At 52.3% G+C, this 22,268-nt stretch overlaps 6 protein-coding genes across 6 annotated transcripts; 4 read left to right on the top strand and 2 right to left on the bottom strand.

The window, feature by feature from the left end:
- Window positions 1-693: 693 nt before the first annotated feature.
- BDZ83DRAFT_617337 (uncharacterized protein) lies at window positions 694-1,474 on the top strand. The gene has a single exon (XM_060508021.1). The coding sequence runs from the start codon at window positions 925-927 to the stop codon at window positions 1,258-1,260; it is 336 nt and encodes a 111-aa protein (XP_060366205.1). The 5' UTR covers window positions 694-924; the 3' UTR covers window positions 1,261-1,474.
- On the bottom strand, window positions 1,475-3,134 carry BDZ83DRAFT_617334 (uncharacterized protein). Its single transcript, XM_060508020.1, has 2 exons — window positions 2,608-3,134; window positions 1,475-2,523 (listed from the first exon to the last, which is right to left on the bottom strand). The coding sequence occupies exons 1-2, from the start codon at window positions 2,819-2,821 to the stop codon at window positions 1,715-1,717; spliced, it is 1,023 nt and encodes a 340-aa protein (XP_060366204.1). The 5' UTR covers window positions 2,822-3,134; the 3' UTR covers window positions 1,475-1,714.
- Window positions 3,135-3,503: 369 nt separating this feature from the next.
- Window positions 3,504-4,072, top strand: BDZ83DRAFT_751183 (uncharacterized protein; the record flags this gene model as incomplete). The annotated part of the gene is made up of 2 exons (XM_060514021.1): window positions 3,504-3,512; window positions 3,578-4,072. 2 exons carry the CDS (start codon window positions 3,504-3,506, stop codon window positions 4,070-4,072), a joined length of 504 nt encoding a protein of 167 aa, XP_060366203.1.
- Window positions 4,073-4,376: 304 nt separating this feature from the next.
- BDZ83DRAFT_718731 (fungal-specific transcription factor domain-containing protein) lies at window positions 4,377-7,110 on the bottom strand (the record flags this gene model as incomplete). Its single annotated transcript, XM_060512106.1, has 6 exons — window positions 4,377-4,791; window positions 4,841-5,197; window positions 5,251-5,582; window positions 5,641-5,939; window positions 5,989-6,449; window positions 7,088-7,110. The coding sequence occupies 6 exons, from the start codon at window positions 7,108-7,110 to the stop codon at window positions 4,377-4,379; spliced, it is 1,887 nt and encodes a 628-aa protein (XP_060366202.1).
- A 3,171-nt stretch (window positions 7,111-10,281) lies between these two features.
- On the top strand, window positions 10,282-12,483 carry BDZ83DRAFT_272799 (F-box domain-containing protein). Its single transcript, XM_060502071.1, has one exon. It carries the CDS (start codon window positions 10,464-10,466, stop codon window positions 12,282-12,284), a length of 1,821 nt encoding a protein of 606 aa, XP_060366201.1. The 5' UTR covers window positions 10,282-10,463; the 3' UTR covers window positions 12,285-12,483.
- Window positions 12,484-15,302: 2,819 nt separating this feature from the next.
- Window positions 15,303-15,596, top strand: BDZ83DRAFT_751180 (uncharacterized protein; the record flags this gene model as incomplete). Its single annotated transcript, XM_060514020.1, has 2 exons — window positions 15,303-15,457; window positions 15,566-15,596. The coding sequence occupies 2 exons, from the start codon at window positions 15,303-15,305 to the stop codon at window positions 15,594-15,596; spliced, it is 186 nt and encodes a 61-aa protein (XP_060366200.1).
- Window positions 15,597-22,268: the final 6,672 nt, after the last annotated feature.

The following is a 22,268-nucleotide window of genomic DNA, read 5'->3' as shown; positions in this document are numbered from 1 at the left end:
CAGAGCCCATAATGTGGCATCCGTTTCAGTGACAATGACTTTGGAAAACGTCTCGAAGGTCGCTTACTTGACAGGAAGTCGGCGGAGCCACCAAAGAATGCTCAGATAAGAAGCACAGCCGTTGGGTGCTCAGTCATCTTTGCGCGTGGCTTTGACGCGGCTCTGCGTCTTGAAGTTGCCGGCCACGCCGTCATACGTAACCACACAGCCCTCTATGCGGTTCGAAGCGATCAAAACGCAGGCCTGTGCCTCAGCCGAACGGCTCGTCCCATGACTTGAAGTCTTTCATGCAAGCTAGGCAGTAAAAGATTCTCAGCATCAACGCCAGAATGATCCCCTCGCTCCCAAAGAACAACTGATGTAATTGGGCGCTGACTGTCAAACACAGAATATCCTTAGAGTGCTGATCAACAGCACTGCTAGGCTATGTCGGCGGGGAAAAAGGGAGCAAAGCGTAAAGAAGTTGGGATCTGGTCATTGCCGTGTACTCTCGGTCCCATACAAGTTCGTGATTTAGGTTTTAGGAACAAATTCTCACGCTCCTGCGCTCCTGCTCGGCGGAGCGTCGAAAACCTAGTTGATCACATTGCGCGGTCATCTTCTCCCGATGTCCAATCAACATGATGTGACGAACACGGCAATGCCAAGTTCCATCGCCGATGACAGTGATGATGGAACGAGACCATACGTCAGGGGCGAAGACCAAAAGGATGAGAAGAGAAACAATCACCAAAGACTCCTGCTGTGATACCTGTCTGATTCACATATATAAGTGCTCACAACAACCGCGCTCAAAGACAGATGTGACCATGATCATTGACACACTACAACTACAACACAAGCACCTCTTCGATAATCTCTATATACACCATCTCAGACTACACCACACGAAATAGTCTCCCAACATATTCATCATTATTTAACATGAAGACCTCATTTATCGCCATCCTCGCTGCCGCCGCCGGCATGGCCATTGCTGACAGCCTTGACGTGCCCGACTGTGCAAAGCAGTGTGTTAATGACGACATCCAGAAGAGTGGCTGCGCTCAAGATCAGATCAAAGATTGCTACTGCCAGAAGGCCAACGTCAACTCACTTGTAAACTGCGTCAGCGGCGCCTGCAAAGACCAGAACGACCTGATCAAGGCTGCCCAGGCTGCACAGAAGTCTTGCCCACAGCTCACAGGCGGCGGCTTCATCCCTGGTACAAACAATGGCGGTGGCAACAACAACGGCGGCAACAACGGAGGAAAGAACTAGGCTTCACCAGAGTTGACTCATTGATACAAATTGCCGTGTATCGACCGGGTCTCACCTCCAAAGCTAAGGGGTTGTTTTCGAGCCCAACATGGTGCTGTATGCATGAGAATTGCGCACAGCGTAAGAGGAGAAATTGGGGGGAGCCAAGTCTGGAAGGGGTTTTTTTTTTCGGTGCTGGTGTTATTGACAAGTTGCGGTCATGATTCTTGTACACATGCGTGCAATAACATTGGTTTTAGCCAGGTAGAAATCCATTTCTCTCAACTTTTGGGGCAATCTAATTTGCCTGCGGAGTGTCAAATGCTCTTGGTCATATGACAAGCTAGCCATTACTCTGAATAGATAAATATTACGGCGGCCCATAGTCCATGTTAGTTGGCGTTGCTAGCTGTGAATATTGCAGTTGGTTGGGTATCGTGCGTACTGTATCCTGTGTACAATCTCCTGATCTATGTCACAAAAGTGGAATCTTGCTGTAAATATCATCATAAATCTTCCCAATCCAGCCGTCCGTCGGACCACCTCTTGCCACAATTCCCAGTCCGCCGGCAGCCCAGATGCCGGCCGCAGCTACAGCGGCGCCGTGAAGCGCCCACCACGCTCTTCGTTTCCGCCGTCGTACCTTTTTGTCTATCACGTTGTGTCCACTACCACTCCACCCCATAGCCGTTGGCGCCAGGCCCAGCCATTTTGCTGCGCCCCAAACCATATGTCCGCAGCCTATTGCGAGAAGACCGGTGTATGCAAACCACGAGATGATGGGATGTCGAGCAAACCCATGCGAAACGAAGCCCAGGCCAATGTTCGAGCTATCGCCATCAACTTGAAGGGGAAGGATCCGATTAATGCCTGCGTGAGCAGCGAGAAGAACCGTGAAAACGTAGCCGGAGATAGAAATGTAGCTGACGGACGGCCATATCCTGCTAGCGGAGTTGACGCTATTGTAGGTCAAGGTTCGTGATGTTTTGCCGGTCTGAGCTCGATACAAGGCGTACATGCCAGGTGTGTTGCCTCCATAACGCTTTAGATTCTGGGATCTGCGAACCAGGCGAAGAGCGAATCCAGAGGCAATGTGTGCAGCGATGGGCAACGCTACGAGAAGTGGCTCCGTAAGAGATGTTTGGTAAATCTCTCTCGAAAGTAGCAGGTATGCCTCGGACGCTGGGACTGATCGCGCAAATAGTGGTATTATCGAGGTGTTGACGATGTGAAGTGATGTGAAAACTGGTACTAGGTAGGAAGAAAACTTCTGGATCCGTGTTACTAGAAAGTTTGTACGCATTAGCCAATCTAACTTGCAATTGAAGGCGAGAGGTTCTGTCTCTGCATTCGCATTTGCTAACTTACGGTAGAAGATGGCGCTGTGACCGCTGCCGCTTAATCCGGGCGCAGAAGAGGTTGATCTGAGAGAGCCAGTGCTACTCTCTAGGACATCTTCAGGCAGAGGAGGAAGATCTTTATCAACGTCCGCTGGTGGCGTCTCGATTGGGGACGGGTCTAGTTGAAGGAGCGATATGAGAGTCTCTTCCGACGGTTTTGAGTGAAGAGATCTGGACTCCATGGCTACGCTAGCGCCGGCACGACCGAGACCGGTCTTTGGAAGCAGAATATGTGTAATTCGAATCCGAGCTGTACAGATTAGAGACTTGGAAGGTGAAGTTAGAATTGTCGGCCAGCCTCCAATTGTCAAACCGGGCAGCTGATCAATCCTCGGGACGTCATAGGTTGACGTTGCAAGGGCGGCAGCACTTGCCAGTTCCCGCGTCTGAGCCTGCAGGTTTAGTGGGCCTGCGTCAATCCGGAGAGCCGCAAGACCTTCATGCTACAAACTACCGCAAGGTACCTTACCCGGCTTAGCCTTGCCTCACCTTCACTCATCCAAAACTTACTATATCCATAGCCTGGCCATCTTATTTAGGTGAAAACACTGATATTTCCCCCGATAATGATATATTTTCCACACTTAAGACGTGTTTAGCGGCCAGATGTAGATTAAGTCTTTCTCGGCAGGGTGTCCATATGTGGTGTATGAAGTACCTCAGGTATCTGTGATGTTCAGGGCCTGCTGCGGCTCCCCGCACAACGTTGTGGGTCCAAGTTACTGGGACTTCGGAACCTGCGAGCTTGGTAACATCTCAGCCAGGACTCCAAAATACGATGATAACATTTCCCCATACCCACCAACCATCACATATTCCCGTTGCGCCTGACCCGTAGCTCTTCGCTATCTTAATTCTAAAAACATGCCTCCGGTAAGAGAACTTCTAGTTCTTCTCTCTGCTTGACCAAACTTCTAATTCTACATGCGCTTGCCCAGCGACACCAAACACTGCCCCCGGCGCAGACCGCAGCCGCCCGCGAAGCCCTGCAATCTTTCTATTGCAGCCTCTGTTCGAAAGGATACTCTCGCATGAATGATTACGAGGCGCACCTTAGTAGCTATGATCACAGCCATAAGCAACGCCTCAAAGACATGAAGGCTATGGTTCGCGATCCGAACGCCGGCGCCCGAGCCCGGAAGGCCGAAGCCAAGGCAGATGGCCTGGTCAGTATCAAGCTCGCCAACAATGAGCAGCCGCAGCAGTCTACGGGAGGTGGGGGATTCAAGAAGGGCGGCTTCAAGAAGTCAGGTTTTAAATCGGCATTCGCCCCCGTCGATGCCCCAAACGCGCTAGACGCCCCGAGATCAAAAGTCGGCCAAGCGCTAGAGGCAGACAGACTTGCGAACGCACGCGAACGGGACGTCCTGATCGAGAGCGATACCGACGACGAAGACTACGAACATTACGACCCACGATACCCCACCGAGTGAAAGCTCAAGCCAAACGTACGACAAACATCATGCATAATAGAGCCAGCTAGAGCTTGAATGGACGCAGGAGCAGATTAAGGCCATGAGGCGTTTCGACAATATTTCCATTCTGTATGGGCTCACAATGTCATGTGGCGAAAGCTGAAATCGCTCCTTGGCCCTCGCGTTGCTAGCCACTGCCTAGCCTCCCATCCTCGGGTCACTCTCGGAGATAAGATCGTGTCAGGGAGGTCACGATTGGTAAATTGTACTCAACCTGGCGGGAATGCGACGACTCATTCCCGGCCGTTCCTTCGCAGCCAGTCTAGTTGAACTGGGACAGGTCTTCTTCAAGCAATCCCATCATGTATTGGCTACCCGAGAACCAGTTGCCCAGTTGAGCAGTTTGAAGGGTAGGCTGCGACATACCGCTAGTATCCATGCCCTGAGCAGGATACTCCGTAGGCGGGAATCCCAACGCGCTCAGATAGACATCAAATTCGTCGTTGATGGGGCCGCGTTCATTCGATTGCTGGGACTTGCTCTCCACGTATAGAGTCGCCACGTTACAGAGCATTGAACAGAGCTGGTGAAGCTTCTCTACAGGCTCCGACATAGCGCATGCGGGTCGAAGTGAAGCAACGAACTCATTCAGCTTCTTGAGGTCGTCAGCGTTGGAAGTGTCAATGACGTGACAGAAAAGGACGAAGAAGGGTGTGAAAGGCGTGAGGAGAATTGCCCTACAGAGGAGTCAGTATGGATCGTAGTCAGTCTACGGCTTCGACTGACCAGTGAATATAGACTGCTTTAAGATGCCGCCCTTCCTCAGCAATTCTCTGCATGCATTCGAGGTGCAGCTGCATGGCAAATCGTGCCGTGTCTATACATTCCTGAGAAAACCGTGTTGGCGAACCTTCGGGCGCTGGCAATGCCCTGTAGATGAGAGTCAACGTGGACTGAAATGTCAGTTCGTCGCCTCGCAGGTGTATGTCCAAGATAGACGATGCGTTGAGGGCCTTGAGGCCGAAGAGAGCCTGCTCCCGCACATGCGACGCAGCGGCCATGATCGTCTTTTGTTCATTTTCCAGGCGACGCACGGTCTCGATGCGCTCTTCTTGCGACTGGTCCAGAGCAAGCGGACTGTACCTGCCATGCAGGTTAGCTTAATATTTTGTCTCATCGAGATAGTGGAGTCGAACAATTGTTCATAAACGCGGTGTTGGATCTCAGCCTGCTTGATCCACGTTGTTATGATGAGACCCCATGGATCTGCAACCATGGTGTTGTCGACCCGTCGCGGCAAGGTGACGTCCCAGTCTTGGATGACCGATGCTCTCCCAGTTCTCAGAGACAATGTTTTGTCGAGCATATACACATGCCAGAACAAGAGGGTCTTGATGTCTCTAGTCCCGGCGCTCTCGCTCCTCACTTGCGATATGCGGTGGTAGCCAAGCGTCTGACACAAGCTTGCAGCAGTGGATGTGAAAAGCCACGCGAGCGACGCTTTAGATACATCCACAGCATAAACGGCCTGTAGTCGCTGTTAGCTGTATCGTCTACAAACAAGCACAGCAAGACTTTTTACGGACCGCCAGGAGCAAGGCTTCTATGCTTTCGACCTTTGCAGGGAGCATCAAAGGCAAGGAAGCTAGCGCCATTTCTAGATTGCTCTGGCACATATGCTGGTACCTCTCAAACTCTTCGCGCGCAGTCGCATCCGATGCTAGGTATGCTTGTTCCATGAACAAGTAGAAGAGCGCCCCATTCACTATGATGAAGGTGGTATCAGCAAAGTTGTCGGTGCAGAAGTACACTCTCCGACAGAGCTCGGCCAGGTCATCAACATCGAGGAAAGAGCATGCGAGTGAAAAGATGCTGGGAGGAGAAACTACTCTCATGTCAGTGTGTTGAACTCTGAAGATCAGGGATGAGAGGACCTTTCATATGCTTGAGCAAAGCAACGACGGCGTTCATCGGCGGCATGGGCAATTCAGGCAGACCTCCTGGAGGAAGCGGCTGATGCGTACGGAACCGAAAATCTCGATTGGAAGAGGCCTTGCTCTGCATAGCGACGATCTGCCGGAGGGAAGAGAGCGCAGCTTGCATGTTGGGCGCCACGTCCTGGAGCGATGTCCTCTGCACGGCGTCTTCGATAAAGTCGCTGGCAAACATGGTGTGGGCAGTCAAAGAGAGGTCGCCCTCGAAAGCTGAATCCGAGTCTGCACCGTCGTGGGATAGGACAGAAGCATCCCCGATGGTCGAGGCTGAGGGCGTCGTATGTCTGGCCCTAGTGGCATCCCATGAATGACCACCTACGCCAGGAGGGTTGTTGCTGAGGCTCCGCAGGAGCTCCTCGATATTCGAAAGTCGTTCCTCGATGAGATCAATCTTTTTCTCACTGGTTATGGGAGTGTCAACATTGGTTTTTGGCTCCGTCAGAATTCGCAAGCCCAGTGGTACCAGGGAGCCGTTTTGTCCAACACAATACGGTGAATTAATCCGGTAGTGATGGATATGAAGTGAAGTGTAGTGCTTAGGGAGGGGATAAATAAAGGCAAGGTGGATGGCGTACTATTGAAGAGAAATGAGCACGCGATGTCTCTGCTCTTTCGGCTTCTGGCCAACACCGTTTGAGCTGCAGGAGCGTTGAGTTATACGGCAATTGGAACATGGTGAACTCTTATCACAACGGATCTGTAGCGCAAAGCCAAAGCGTGTGTCGTGTCAGCAAACCCGGAATCTCAATTTAATGCGTGTGCTATACCTCCTTGGCACAAGGCAGGAGGGGGAAGGAGGGGCAACAGTGGGCAGGAAGAATGCTCTGCTTGGAGGGTACAGTTTCGACCGAGGGCTGGTCAAGAAACAGACACGAGTGGAATCGGGGGCACCAACTTTACGGGTGCGACATTGATCACACTAGACGACAAAGAATTAGAGTCAGTACTTGGTTCTCGTGGACGAGGTTTTACTGGTGAGAAGAAGGTCTGATGGATCGTGTGAAGCAAAACAATCTGAATATGGATGTATGTGACATACAGCTCGACGGAGGCCCTGGTCATCGGGGCCCGCGGACCGGGAATCGGAATCCATGTTCATAAAGAACAACGCAGACCCAACACTGCAGCGTGCCTAAGCCGTGCTTTGCGGCGGTATGTGCCAGTGTGTGCCAAGGTCTACTCTGAACTATTGGCCAAGGCAGGGTCCGTAAGGAGGGCGCCGCAGGGCAGTGGTTGAATGGTCTCGGAAACCGAGGACTTGGGCGGCCACAGGAGACAACGGGGACGCTTGCTGCGTCGGAGATGCAGTTGCCTTTTCGATACTTTCTTCAGATCGAGAGCGAATGAGTTGCAGTACAGGTGGTTGGCAAGCAAGAGATGATCAGTTGAGAGGGATGTGGAGTGATGGAACCGACAGTATGGTGGTAGTCTAGGTCTGGGTCATGGACACTGGGGAACGAGGATCCGTCTAGGGGGTCCGTGAGGAAGGGCTTACAAAGAGCTAGCGAGTGAGTGAATGATTGAGAGAAGAGCGTGGGGGATGGAGGGAAGGTGTGTTTGTGTGTGGGAGGAGGCGGGAGGAGAATAAACTATGAATCGGAATGCGGCAAAGGCAACGGCAATGCAGGAATTGGGACCGATGAATGAGCTTATTTCGTATACAACGTAGCTGTGGCAGTGTAGCTCGATTACGATGAATCTGGAACAATTGAGCTTTGGTAGGAGATAGAACTGACGCCCTAGGTTGGCGGGCCGCGGTTGAGATTTGGATGAATGTGAGGCTGAAGTTTAGGTCTCTTAGTGTAAAGAGAGCATCGGTGTTCTGTACGGTAAGATAGTTGAGAACGCGCGAGGCCCGCTAGCGACCCCTCTCTTCTCTAAGTAGGAGTAGGTAAGTACTCCGTACTAGGTAGGTAATTGCAAGTTGGGAACGGTAGGTACGAAATACATTGCGTTGCGCAATCCTGGCAAGGCGGGCCTAGGCGACCAATGAAATACGGTCCAGGACGCGATACCTCCATGTAAAGTGGTATATGAGAGACACTGCCTTCTCTCACTGCCCGTAGACGGTAGTCGTACGGATCTTCACGTATCGAGTAAGAATATAATAAGCCTTCCCTTTTAGTGAAGCGAGAGGATATCCTGGAGACAAGGGTCGAATGCGCTAGTTTCAATGCTTGACTCGCTCTCGGCACATGCGTCCCTCCCTGAGCACTTGGGCACTCTGTGAGGGCTGAGGTATTCCACTGCCTTTTGTGAATGGTAGGGAACGTACGACATGGCATTGCAGTAAGCTATACATACTAGAGGTAAATTGACTTATGGTCTCGTTATTGGGGTAAGGTGCTGTGTGCATACAAGCATGCTGCCGTACCCGTCCGAACACCTAAGATAGCTACTCTGCGTGTCAAGGTATTAGTCCACGGTGAATGATGGCAAGAACCTGTCGGCAGCTTTACCGAGACCTGCCCAATTCGATGACGGGTTGCGGGCCTGCGGTATGTACCACCTTACTAGGTACGTCTCGGGCACCCGCGGATGCCATCACTCAGTCACCACCTTGTGGTCCCTGGCATACAGATACAGTGGTGAATAAGGTATTCTGTCAAGCGGTCTCCGTCGGGAAGCCAAAACAAACCGCATCACCTTGAGATGCAGTTCGAAATTTCTCTTCCGCAATCGTTCCGTGCTCTTCGCTTCTCCTAAGCTTTCGCCGGTGCTTCAAGCGTCGGCACGTCAGCTAGGTACCCTAGCTCACCAAAAATCTTCATCAGCCGATCTTCTTCAGATCCCACATCATCTTCAGTCCGTCCAGCAGAATCCAATTGAAGCCGAGAACACCCCACCCTGTCCGAGCTGTTCGCTCTTACGTCAATTTCGGCGACCTCCACTTGCAGTGCGATTCGAATCATTCAAGTGGCCGGTCATAAAGCAAGAGAGGTTCGTCACGTTGTCCGTACACAGCCCCATCGCTGTCTCGGAACTCTCTCCGCGCAACCAAGGTATCCGGACGTCGTGCCTTTTGCACTGCCGTCTGGCCGTGCGCAACTCCAGCGTTGAACTCACAGAACTTTCGCTGCTAGTGCTCGAACTGGAATCTTATGTACTTGAATCGATGTATGGTATACCGGAGGTACGTGGGCCTCATTGTACGGACACCATAGTGCTTGCAACAAGCACGCGATAATCGACCGGGGATGCGGCGAGGACGCGGTTGCCCGCCTCCAACTGCCCATCCTCGACAGATCCATCAGACGGAGACCACCTGCAGAAAGAGCCGACAACCCAGGCCCAACTAACACCTTATCTTGCCCGAACCAAAAGCAAGTAGGTATACAGTAGAATAGCCAATTAACTCTCAATACTTGCCAAGGTTAACAAACTTCCACGACGTTGACATCGAACAATTTCCCATGGATTTGTTGCTCTAGACTGGATCACCTCGTCGCAATCCTCCGAGTCATTCTTTCGGGATTGGCAAGTCCCTGAGCTACTTGACTGATGAATGATTCATAGCTCATAGTACTCTGGCATACCGCTTCTGAATCCGATCTGCTCAGGTACAGCCATGGGGACTGCCAAAGCCCTTTATATGGTTCCTGATGTTTCCAGTGGCAGACCCAGGCCGGGTTTCGATCTTGGCATTCACGGTGTAAGTTCCAGACCAACACCATCGATGAGCTTAGTCATGGATGGGTAAGAAACCTAGCCTCATGATTAGGGGATTGTCTCCTAGCATCACGGTACCGCAATTAGGCAGGTTTAGGAGCATTAGGTAGTATTTTATGATGCCTTCTTCGTGGTGCTTTTCCTCAACCAAAACTCTCAAAGACCATCACCAAGTTTGCCCAAGTACTTAGTCGTACTTCCGCTTCAATGGGTGTCATATTGGCTTCAACATTCCAAGCAGAACCTAACTTATAGGTAGAGAGTAGATACTTCAGGCCACGGACAAAGGATGCGCAGCCCCTGATGTAAGCGATAGGGAGAGTCTGGAAATTTTGGATGAAATGTCATCATACTGCAATAATGAGTGTGAATAGCCGGTTTGATCAAAGTATGCCAGATGTTTTGCTTTCGGAACACGAAGTAGTGCTTCAAACGATCGACATACTATCAAGGTCAAGATATCGTGGGTGAGCGACAGGCCTCGCGCACAGGCCCTCGGTTCGAGCTTTATCTTATCTCTTATCGGGCAGTGACCGCATCTTAGGTTTGCTTGGTGGCTGTGATCAGTGACCATTAATAATGTCGCCTTAGCACTCCGTCTTCATGCTCGATGGGCACCTCACCGTCACCGAGCATATTGATCACAATCGAAGATGCACCCACCATTCATATCAGTTTTGACCAGAGAACGTTTTGAAAAAGGCACGTAAGGCAGGCTTCGGCAATCGCTTTGCTCGATTTCGAAAATGCAAAGGAAGCGGCGCGATGCGCCCGGCAGTAGCGACGAGCGACCCCGACCTACAAAGCGCGCGCGCTTCACCGAAACCCAACCCTACGATTCGAATTCGAGCCCGAGGCCCCAAGACAAGGCTATCTTCGCCGCCGACGACTTGCTATCCTCGTTATCGGATGAGCTCCTAATCCGCATTCTATCCTTCCTATCGACTTCTAATCTTCTCGGTATCTCGCCCGTTTCCCGCCGTTTCTACCGCCTTTCTGCCGACTCTCAGCTGTGGCGCACGCTTTACTACCATCGCTTCGTCTTACCGCGCGCTTTGAAGATACCCGGTTTTCGCGATGGGTCTGCACGAGACAGCAGTCGAATACAATTTTCCACACGCCGGACCGTCTTGGCCGACGGCGGCTGGGGTCGGAGAGATGCCCTGGGAGATTCCGTTGATTGGAAGCGTCAGTACAAACTACGGCACAATTGGGCCAGTGGTAATGCTTTGGTTCAAGAGGTGAAGGTCGGGGAATCTTTGCTCGAATCTGTGGGCGCAGGGAAGACTCTAGTCAAAGTGATTGAGGGTATTGCCGTCACTGCCGACTGCGTTTCCGGCATGCGAGCCTGGAACCTCAAGACGCGAGAACCCATCGCCCAAATCAGCTTCAAGGAAGGAAACCCCAGATCATATCCCACCTGCTTAGCGATCGATGCCCGAAAGTTTGAGAATAAGAGGCTTGATGTCGCAGTCGGGTTTCTGGACGGGAGCTTCAGCGTTTGGGAGCTTAATATCGAAGACGGCAGGTTTCAGAAAAGATACAAGCACGAAAAGTCCAGCAACGGCCGACTGGTGGAGATTGTATATCATCACCCCTTTATTCTCACGGCAACAGAATCAGTTCTGATATCTCTGTACGATTTTGAACGAGCATCCTCTGGCGGGAAGCCAATGGCGTCCAGCAGCCAACGAGACACTGTTACTCTAAAAGAAGGAGGGACTGAGGCTGCTGCGGAAAGTGCGACCCTTCCAGAGTCAGAAAGCCCCGTGGCAGCGTTCCCATTGTCAAAGTGTGACAAAGCTCAGAAAACATTGCAAGGAATCATGCTACTTCCTGCTCCTATTCTTTTGACTTCGCTCAAGTCACACACGTCTAGAGCCCCGTTGGCTCTGTCTATTCGCCAGGTGGCTTCGCATGTGATCGCGTCGATTGCATATACGTTTTCCACTTTGGAAGGATGGTCCATTGGTGTACAGGATCTACAGATACGGCGACATGGCGCAGGCCAGCCATCTTCAGAGATCGTCTCAACACGACTCGCTTTCACTAAGCCCCTGAAGGCTGCGCCTACTGGTTCATCGTCTTCCTCGACTGCGAGCCCGCGGCTTCCATTCCAAACACAGACGCCTGAAGGCCCGACGACACTGTGCTACAGCCATCCATATCTCTTAGCAACGCTGCCAGATAATACTATGATTCTACATATTTGTACATCAAATGCTACAAAGCTTGATCTTTCCTCAGGCATTCGCCTCTGGGGCCATACATCAGGCATCAGTGACGCTGAAATCACGACACGAGGTAAAGCAGTGAGCGTCAGCTCTCGAGGCGAAGAAATACGGGTGTGGGAACTCGAGGGCCGCGTCAGTGGCAAAAGTATCGAGATCAGGCCAAAATCAACCTCAGGCTCTGTTTCCACAGATATCGCTGTGCCCTCGCCTGGAGCAACGCCAGACCGTTGGGATGACCGACGTAACTGGGTGGGCTTTGATGACGAAATGGTCATCGTGCTGAAGGAAGCCATAGACGGGAAGGAGAGCCTCGTTGTGTACGATTTCTCATGAACGAGGTCGACGAGGGACCAAAGCCAGCACCATCCTGCCTGAGGCTGGACGAAAGGTTTCAACTCTTGGCTAGTTTAGGCAGCTGCGGCTTGGACATGATATCATTCGACGCTCGTATCTCCGCAATGGGCACACGTACGCAACGAGGCCACGCCCATTCACGAGGAATCTCACAGACTCGCTTGGTCAATTGAAGGTACATTTCCACCGTTAAACGAAGGCCTTGCCCCGGTAGCTAATCTGTTCCCATAAGTATGCAAGAGTAGCCTGATGCGGTCAACAAGCTTGTGTGACCAGCGGTCGGCATTAATTGCTCTGTCAGGCAGATAGGCACCAGTGAGGTGCAGAAGACAAGCCGGTGCCTGAAAGACGCAAACGAGGCCACGACAAGTCTCACGGTACTTATTCCAGCCCTTGCTTGCGTCGTTCTGGTTGAGAAGCTACACATAAGCCCAGAATCTCTACGCCGGGTAGCGGCAATGTGGAATAGGCGTCGGGGTTTGATCCCAACTCGGACGACAACTCCGATAGCAACCACGATGCCTAAAGTTCCCCGATGTCATCTACTGTCCCGAGAAGTTTGGCAATGATGAGAGACTCTATGTGTGCCTGTCATGGGCCTCAGGATACCTGGAAGAAACCCCGAAGGCTAAGCGGGCAGACCTAATGAACCGCTACATCAACAAAGCACCCACTACGGAGGATTCCTTGTGGTGGACTGCGTCAGCCTACAAGACTTGGCCATTTCGTTTGACTGAGCTTTCGGTTCGAACCCGCGGCTGTGAAAACGAGCGTCGGGCTGCCAGGTACACATGGACACCTGAGCTACGAATGGCAAGGTTTCTGCCATGGAGCCTATCTCAGCATCGTCGACACGATATTGAAGTTCAAGGGACAAAGGTTGAAAGAGGCAAGCTGTCAGGCCAGACCAGCTGGGAAGTACTAACCGATCCGTCTTTTCTAGAATGCATTCATGCCGAGTATTACTTTTACGCATTGCCACAAGCCTGTCAGGTTGCTATGTTGTCGTGCTCATTTCACTCCACTATAACCTTATACTGGACCTGAATATAAGATAGACCGCAGGAATCATTGTTGAGAGCTTGGCAAGCTGGAGGGATAGAGGGAGTAGACTTGCCAACGTTATTTATGCGTGGTCTGAGGCTCTTGCAAGCACTATGTTACTAGCACTCATTCAGGACTTCCAGGCATGACTTCTGACAACGTGTGGCCAAAGAAATAAGTATCATGAACGAATCGATATCAAAAACGGCCTTGCTGCTAGAGACCGAATCTACTAAGATAGTTGCACAGAGTAAACATAGCTAGTAAATGCTTCGGTGTGATTTTCGAGAATTCAAATCTCAATTGCAGGACTACCAGCGGCCAGGCTGATCAGGTTCATCAACGTGACTTTGAGTTCCGAGAACGGCGATGTCTTCAGGTACCCGACGATGCCTACAACCGCGTGGGAAACTTCACGACGTGAAGGGATCGTGAGGCCTCATTGGCAACATAGTGCCATAATTAGGACAGGATATCCAAGCACACTGCCCTGGCCAATGCTTCGAGGAATTCGAGAAGTTGCCTCAGTTTACACAGACTGTGGAAGTCGAGGTAGTTGAAGTGACCCCCCTCCCCCCCTCCCCCGGCCAGCACGCGTGGGGGCCTGACACCTTTGACGCGCCATGTGACGAGCTGTACTTTGTACAGTAATTGATAAAATCCGGTTCATTTCTCGTACAGCCGAGACATACTGTCTCAAGTTTGGACTTGGCCGCTTTTCACCTGGCAAGCTTTGTGAGATACATGATGTTCTGAAATCAGTGGCCAATTGACTGACTATATTCATTTTCATCAACTACAGTTCATTGACCCGACTTGTGTATGGAGTAGGGCAATAATGAAGCAAATTCCACCAACAATGTGCACACATGTCGAGAATTGTCTTGCTCTTTTGCTGAGGAATCCAGGCCCCGTTAGGCCCCGGCTGACCCACTGGGTCTACGTCCCTGCTTGCTAAATCAGGCAGGCCGTTTGTACATAGGTACGCCAATAGGTATACTAGTAGCGTGCGCACTCTGTGCCCCACGTACCTTCACATGTGAGAGTACTGAGGGGTGGGAGGAGTGAGAGGAACGCGGGTGCGGTTGGGAGTGGAGGGGATAAGATAAGAAAGAGGGGTGATAAGGAAGGTTGGATATCGATACCACCGCTTCACCCTTATCCCCCTCCTTGTGGCGGCGGATGGTGAGTGAGGGATTGTCGGTGACATTGACCAACCGCATTTGACTGTCTTGTGACAAGATCTAGATCCAGCAGTCAATGGCAGGCTAAGGCAAGGCAAAGAAGAAGAAAGGGAAAAAAAAGAAGAAAGGAAAAGGGACTGGAAGTGACGCTGGGTCAACAATGTTGAACCAATCATGGTGGTATATGATCATGGCGGTGCGTATCGCGCGTCTCGTCGATAAATCATGCCCGCGGCCGATATGAAGATGAGAACGATTTACAGGATGGGCCAACAATTCGAGCCCGTTGACCGCCACCGTTGTTTTACCCCTCCTTTCACTCCCCTCTTCTCGGGAGAATTGGGCCAGAAGACGTCCGTCATCCCTTGCCTTGCGATGTCGCTCGACTCATTGGGAGACGCCGGGAGGGTGTTGGGAAGTGGATTGCTGATGTCGCAATTTAGTGCCGCGAAGAATCGCCAAGGTTCGTGGGTAAGTGCGGTAGGTGTGCGTGAGGCCAGTAGAAGTGGTCAATTCCGAGCACCCATTTTTGGCATCTGATGGGGTCCAATTGGAAAATAGGGGGGTGAGAGCGAGCGAAGCCTGATCCATCAATGGACACAGTACGGCGAAGTCCTATTTCGATAGCTATCGCTAGTCATTCTCGTGAGATAAGATGTCCACAGTGGTACAAGGTGTGGGATGGTGGTCTCACTTGAGATTCGGGCCTCGTGATCATCTCGCTACTACAACGGTGAAGCCATCAACCCCACGAGGGGGAATGAACGACATGACGATGATGCGCCGACGGGCTACGAGCGAGGATGCGAAGGTCGAGGTTCAGAAGACGGAACCCGCGCCAGCGAGCGCCGTTGCTGCCGTCTCATGCTTGCGTGCAAGCCCCCCAAGCGGCGCGTCTCGTCCATTCCACGAGACCACTGCCCCGTAGTCGGTCGGTTGGTGGCAAGGAGGGGGCTTGGGGGGTAGTCATGTGGCCGTAGTCTTGGTCGGAAAAGGGTGTGGTCGTCGAGCATATCATTGACACCATCTCAGGTTGATAGACAGCCATAACGAGCAGACGTAGAGGTCGTGGACGCCAGCTGACAACGAGGATGAACCCAACCACCACCGACCACCCAAGGGCCTGGTGATGTGCTGCTGCACGGCGGCTGCTACTGATAGCGCCCGTTCCCGCTATCGATAAGTTTCCGTTGATGCTCTAACAGCGTCAGGTAATCAGACTACCTCGCCTGAGTTAGACCGTTGGACACAGTGCGCCTTCGGCCGGTTGGGGTCCTTGGGGTCCTTTGGGGCATCTCTGATCTGGGGGAGCATCTGGGGCGATGATCTGGGCTTTCTCAAGATTTCAAAGCGGCCCGGCTAGTCAAACTCGAAATGTCTCGTTGCCTTTGCTATCCGCGAGAACCGCGCCTCGGATTCAGAGCAGGCAACCAGCATCGATTGCGCGTCCGATTGCTGCCGAAAGAGCATTGGTCATTGGCGAGAAGTGCTTCTGTTTTCCCGCTGTTTCTTCCGCAACTTATCGATCAAGCCGTTGCTGCAAGAAACTTAAGGTATCGTCCAATGTCCATGTGATGATTGATATGTCAATGCTTCCTAGACCCAAGACGGGAGACGGTCATCTCAAAAACTCGCCTCGACGGCGACTCAGTTGCACATTGCTGGCCGATTGATCCTACAGTTCAGTGTTCCCATATCTTCCATCTTCAGACTCGCCAGCCGGTCTCTTCTCGTCTTGCTTGGGGGCTGCAAGTGCGAGACATTACGTCGTATTCTGTTCCAGGACGCCGAAGCGTTCTGGGCGGCAGCAAAGGAGCTGTCACTGACAAAAGTGTTTTTGCCTCTACGTCCAGCTGCCGTATCTCATTGCTGCCACAGTCATAGCTGAACTTTCAATCTATTCTATGGCGACGCCACAGCTCGTCCTTCCGGGAAGCTCGGGGCGTCGGAGGATTTAGACCTTGCCCCGTTGCAGCCTTCAGGCTTCCAGAAGTCTGCACTTGCAGCTTTCCATTCCAAGGGGATGGCTCCGATACTTCTTCTCCTACAAGGAAAATGGGTGTCTGCGATACTTGTGTCGAGAGATTAGGCATGCTCTACCATTGTGAAGTCGGCGTTGCACCCGCTCGCCATTTCTCAAAAGGCGATCAAATCAGCCCAGATTATTTCTCCTGTTGTCAGGTATGGCTGATGTGGCTGTGCCGAAGAGCATTCGCGGGGCTGGATCAAGGCTGGTAAAGATGCAGATTATGAAGAGGCGTGTAGTAGGGGAAAGATGGCGTTGGAAGCGCTGAGCTGGGTACATGCCGAGTGAGATGTTTGGCTTGGGGACTGGATGCGTTGCCATGCATGGTCCTTGTTCGGGATGGACTGGACGTACCTACACAGTAGTCACTGTCCAGGCCTTGAAAGACGGAGGTTTGCATTGGAAAAACCAGGGCCTTGTCAACTGGCGAGGGGCATCCAGAGGTGCGGGCTCCTCGCGTCGTTGGATCCAGGACGGTGCTGCTTTGCATTGCTCGGGTCGTTTATTCCTCGCGAATCCATCGAAGGACGTGGAAGGCGATGGACGTTAGAGCATCACTCAATACTTGCCTCGTCGTGCATTACGTTATTGTTTAGGTACCTACTTTAGAGAAATGTCATAGAGCGGAAGGGACGGTGCCTGGCAGTCAGTCACCTTCCATGGATTGTAAGTGTACACAAGGTCAAAATGGCACTTTCCAACGGAGCCATGGAATCTGACTTGGGCTACGAACGGTGGACAAGAAGTACCCGACCCCAAGCAGTACTTACCTTACGCTTTGCGGTTGTGCCAAAAATTGATGGTTCCCTAAGGTACCTGAGGTACCGCCTACCTATCCGTAGGCGCAGGCCGCAGCCCGCAGGTGCAGCAAGGCCCCACCTTTGCCGTGACGTCTTATCGATAAACGACGATCACGCTAGACCGAAAATAGCTGCAGGGGTCAAGTGTTTCGACTTGAGGCGCGGCAAGACCAACGAGAAGCACTCACATACTCCAGAGTCCAATGGCAGTCTCCATGATCCATCAATTTAGAGTCGCTTTTTCCCTGTGACTCACACAACCCAACTGGTGACTCCTGCATTTCGTAACTCTGCGCACACGGAAGAGTCACTCTGGCGGCTGGCCGCGCCATCCCTCCCAAAGCAAAGTCCATTTCATCGCCACAATCGATACCCCCACCTCTACTCACTCTTGGTTGTTTACTTTGTACAGTGCCACAAGTGCAGACAGCTGTGCATCTCTGCCTGTACTCCGTACGGAACCTAAGTATCTACGTACTGAGGAGGGTTGTTCAATTGGATTGGACAGGCGACGTTGTCTAGGTCTTGTTGTTTTATTCCTATTGGTGTTGGTGTTCGTTCGGCCCTGCGCTTCAAACAATGGGAGACTTATGGTAATCAAACACCTTAGGCCAACTCAATGTCAACGGCACGTGGGAGGCCGCCCAATGCCTTGTCAATTGGCCTTCTTGTCGCTCCGTAAGGTACTTTAGCTGTGAGGCTTACGCGCCCTCACCGCACTTTCCGCACTTTGTTGATTGCCTCTCTCCTCCTGCTGGATCTTCAAGTGCCACTCACTCGTTCCGTCACACGGTATTCCGAGCTGCATTTGTGTATTTTAGCATGTTGACTTGACTTGGACCCGTCGTCTAGTGCTCAAGTCTGCGGGGCTAAACCAATGTGCAAGATTGACATTCTCCAGGCAGGAGAATGGAGCCTCTGGATGCGCAATTGAGCGGTCAATGGGCCCACCCATTGGTCAATTGCTTCTGCCCAACATGGACGCCCTGTTCGCCTCTCCTTCTCGTGCCATCCCGTTGCCGATTGCCACGCTTCCTGCAGCGACTGGCATCAGCGGCATCAGCCAAAAGGGAAAACTTGGGTGTCAATGTGTGTCTGGACCGAATCGATGGGATCCCCATTCAGCATCAAGCAATCAGCATCCAGCATCCAGGGGACAAGGGGCCAGCGGCCAGCAGCCAGACGCCAGAAGCCAGAAGCCAGCCCAGCCTGCCGAGTCTGCTGTCTGCGCTGTGCCCGTCTTGCGATGAGGTGCCTTTTGCGGCTCCATGATCCTGATCCATCCATTGACTGCCTCTTCGTCCCTGATTCTGCCCGACTTGTTGACATGGTGGAATTGAATTGGCCGACAAATGGCCCCCTTGCCTTGCCTTGCCCTGCGGCTAACAACACAGCTGCTGCATCACATACCGTAAGATTGCTCTTCCTTTCTGCACAATGCCTTGCGTTCCATGCTTGCCAATTCCCCTGTCATATTCAGTCCGTCTAGGCGTGCCAGGCCAATCTGGAGTTACAACGTGTGGCGGCGCATCGAATGCGACAATGCTTTCCAAGCAAAGCTTCACCAGCAGCAACCAACGTAGCCTCTCTCTCTCTCTCTCTCTCTCCACCTCTGCCATGATAGTACCTGAGGTGGTGTACATTCTTCTCGCTCCATGGTTGTGAGGCCAATGTGCACCACCATGAACCAATCCAATGCGCCGTGGTAAAGTAAAGCACCTTGCGTCAAGATTCGTGCCAGGCGTCCCCCTGCGCTTTACTTGCTGCATTACTCTATCGCTTTGTGCGTTTGTTTGGGTCTTTCTGGATTCTGCCCCTCATCGGATTTGCTAGGCCTTGGCAAGGTTGCATGGCCAGGCCCCCAAAAGCCATGCCAATTGCCCATAATTGTCGCAATCTCACTCACTCACGCCTCTTTGGTGAGATGGACCTATTGCTAGTCTTGGTCCCGAGCAACTCACGCACAGCATCAGTTCGGACGAGTGTCGGAAGAGAGACCCATAACTCAACTCAATTCATCACCCAGACTGGTCAGTCTATGAGCAGTAGTCGAGGTTAGCTCGGCTCCCAAATAATTACCACGTAACAAACAAGGTGATGAGAAGGGCACTGGCAGAATTGCCTCGAGACTGACCACTACCGCCGAAAGCTTAACGACGCTCCTGCTTGGCTGGTGTGGTACTTTGGTACGTTTCCCGTGCCATCCCATCTTCTCAACGAGAATAACGCAGCCCGCCCCTCCTTCAACTATCGTCAATGGCAACGCCAATATCGATTGCCAGCCAGCCTGACTCTATACTTGCCTGCCTATTCTAGGTACGTTTCCGCGTCTAAGTAATACTGCATACCTCTGATCTAGGCTGCCAATACCTCGTCGGTCTGCCTAGCAGCAGTGGGCAGAGAGCGAGGCATGAGACGGGTTTTGATTTCCCTGTACACAGCAGTAGACCGTTCATGTGAAATAGAGTAACCGCCTGGTTCGGGCTGTTTCTTATTGCATGGCCCCAGTCTTGGGTATCGATCAGGTACGGCAGCAGAGATACATGTGCACTGCGGCAGCCAGAGCGGAGTTGATTGGGTCGGGCCGGATGGGGATTCAACTCTACCTACCTACACAGTAGTCTCTGAGTGAATGAGTGAGCCTGTGTAAGGACTTTGGGGGGGGGGGGTGTGGCCCGGAGCCTGTTGGAAGCTAAAAGCTGAGGCTGATTGGGCGTCTGGCGGCGAGCAAGTGACTCGGATTCGAGACCCAGAATCAGAGACAGGCTGTCACCCGCCCACCTCGCTTGACACACACCTCTGCTATGTGCCGTCAGATGCACCATTCGTAGGTTCGTTTTCGAGCCCGTCGTGCCCGTGGTCGTGCCCGCCCTTAGAGACTTGACCGTTCGTTCGTTGTTTCCTGGGCGGAGAAGAGGGCACGCACGGCACGGAGGTAAAAGAGGGTTGGTTTCCAACTTCTCAAACGCCATGACGGGGCCATTGACATGATGCGAGAAGCGGTGTTGGTGGTGGCATCAGGTGAGGTGGGAGAGAGAGAGAAAGAGGGAACGGAGGCGGTTCCGTCGCTCGTCGCCCCGAGGCACACCGTCATCATCAAGTACCTCCGTACCTAATCTACCCCACGGTGAGGCACAGAGTAGAGCGCGCGCGCGCGAGAGAGAGAAAGAGGGAGAGGGAGAGGGAGCAAAGACCACCTACCTAGTTGACGGCCCCTGCGAGACTCAATTGAGAGGCATTGTCAAAGTCAATGGTTCTACCGCCCGTTCGTCCCGCCGGCATTGGGCTGTCAAACCGAGCAGGTCTATTTCAATCCATTCCCCCCTTGTGATTGCAGCGAATTTGCATCGTGTTGGTTAAAGTCTGTCGATGAATGGAAGCAAAGCGCTTCATCGTCCGCTTGGATTTGTCGCTGGTTTCTCATGGACAGTTCCTCTCAAACATTTGCATGGAGGGGCAGCGGGGGAGGGGCATGACGGTAGGGCAGAGGCTGGCTGCCTACCTACTACGTTAACTACTTTAGGTACCTTACCTACCTTCCATGGCTGGAGATTACCCACCTTAGGTCGAGTGCCTTGGGCGACCTGGCTTTACTCAGTCTTTGTGAATAAACAACCTGAGAATCTATTGGATCGAGGCAAGATACCCAGCAGTCCAAGTGCGTACTTGGAAACCAGGCGCTTAGAGACATAAAGGCAGAGGATGAGGTGCGCAGAAGAGAGCAGCGAGGTATCGATTGTGGAAGCATGTACCTCTCAGGATGGGGTACATGGGGAGCTGGGATGTTTAAGTGTTTAATGCCCAAAGCCACTGTGACACAAACCCCCTTCCTTCTCTTCTCAGATTTCTTTGTGCTTTCTAAGCCCAGGTATCCGTAGACTCTGCAGGTAAAGCGTGGAATGTCATCGGGGCAATTAAGCACACACCCTCCGCCTGTATAGTTCCCTTGGGCTTGGTAACGCATGAAGAAGCTAGGAGCAGAGGCAAGGTCCTCTGCGACAAGGAGAGAGACTAGGTACAGCGACGACGACGTCAACCACCACCACCACCACCACAACAACAACAACAACAACACCAACCAGAAAGACAAATTCCGGCAACATCAACAACTCATGCTGGCTTCTGGGAGCTTCGTCGACTTCTGCCTTGAACAAATCACATCAGAGGGGCAATGCCAGGCAATTGAGTGGTGAGGTGTGGCTCGGTCTTACTGGGTAAGCCCGCAAGGCAACACATCACTCACGCAAATAGAGGGCGTGCAATTGAGCTGTATCGGGGGCGTGGGATTACACAGATGATTCAGACAAGGAGCGGGTGCAGGGGAAGAGGAAGAGAGTTAGGTGGGCCAGACACAAAGGGTGTGCGGTTATCACCTTGATGGTGACTCTTCCTCTTTCCCACCTCACAACAACCTGAAGACCCCAAACGCCCACCTAAGGTACCTTACTGTGTACGGAGTACTGCAAAGCAGGCAAAGCAGGAAGAGGGAAGGGAAAGGGAACCACTTTCTACATTCGCATTCTCGCCCTTCCTTACCCCCCGGACTTTGCTCTTGCTTCCTCTCTATTTCTCTTCTTGTCACTCCAGGTCTGGGCTACCTTACAGTACCTTATTTACGAGCAAGTAAACAGTGCAAGATATGGCAGGTAGACATGGCTGGGTCATCAGGACCTCTGTTTCTCTGTTTCGGCCTTGTCTGTTCCAGCAATCCCGTCCGGTGCTGTTCAGTTGTGACCCATCTTCTTACCTGAATGTTCCATGTCCAGCCAGGACTCCAGCCATCGTTCGTGCCTTGAAAGTTCCCCCGACCGTATCCCGTCTTCTATCTTCCCGAAGGTCCTGCCTGGTACCGTATTCGTCGGTACTTACACCCACTGTGGACTGTGACACCCTGCACGCCCTCCGTCTC

The sequence above is a fragment of the Colletotrichum acutatum genome, assembly GCF_030867785.1.
Source record: "Colletotrichum acutatum strain CBS 112980 chromosome Unknown BDZ83scaffold_35, whole genome shotgun sequence".
NCBI lineage: Eukaryota > Fungi > Ascomycota > Sordariomycetes > Glomerellales > Glomerellaceae > Colletotrichum > Colletotrichum acutatum.
Note: the sequence above shows the minus strand (reverse complement) of the source record. Positions and strands in the feature narration are given on the sequence as shown.

Bases quoted from the DNA above. Each gene is read 5' to 3' on its own strand.
- BDZ83DRAFT_272799 (XM_060502071.1), top strand. From the start codon at position 10,464: ATGCAAAGGAAGCGGCGCGATGCGCCCGGCAGTAGCGACGAGCGACCC.
- BDZ83DRAFT_617334 (XM_060508020.1), bottom strand. From the start codon at position 2,821: ATGGAGTCCAGATCTCTTCACTCAAAACCGTCGGAAGAGACTCTCATA. The intron at 2,524-2,607 runs GTAAGTTAGCAA...CAAACTTTCTAG, and splicing joins TCACAGCGCCATCTTCTACC to TAACACGGATCCAGAAGTTT.
- BDZ83DRAFT_617337 (XM_060508021.1), top strand. From the start codon at position 925: ATGAAGACCTCATTTATCGCCATCCTCGCTGCCGCCGCCGGCATGGCC.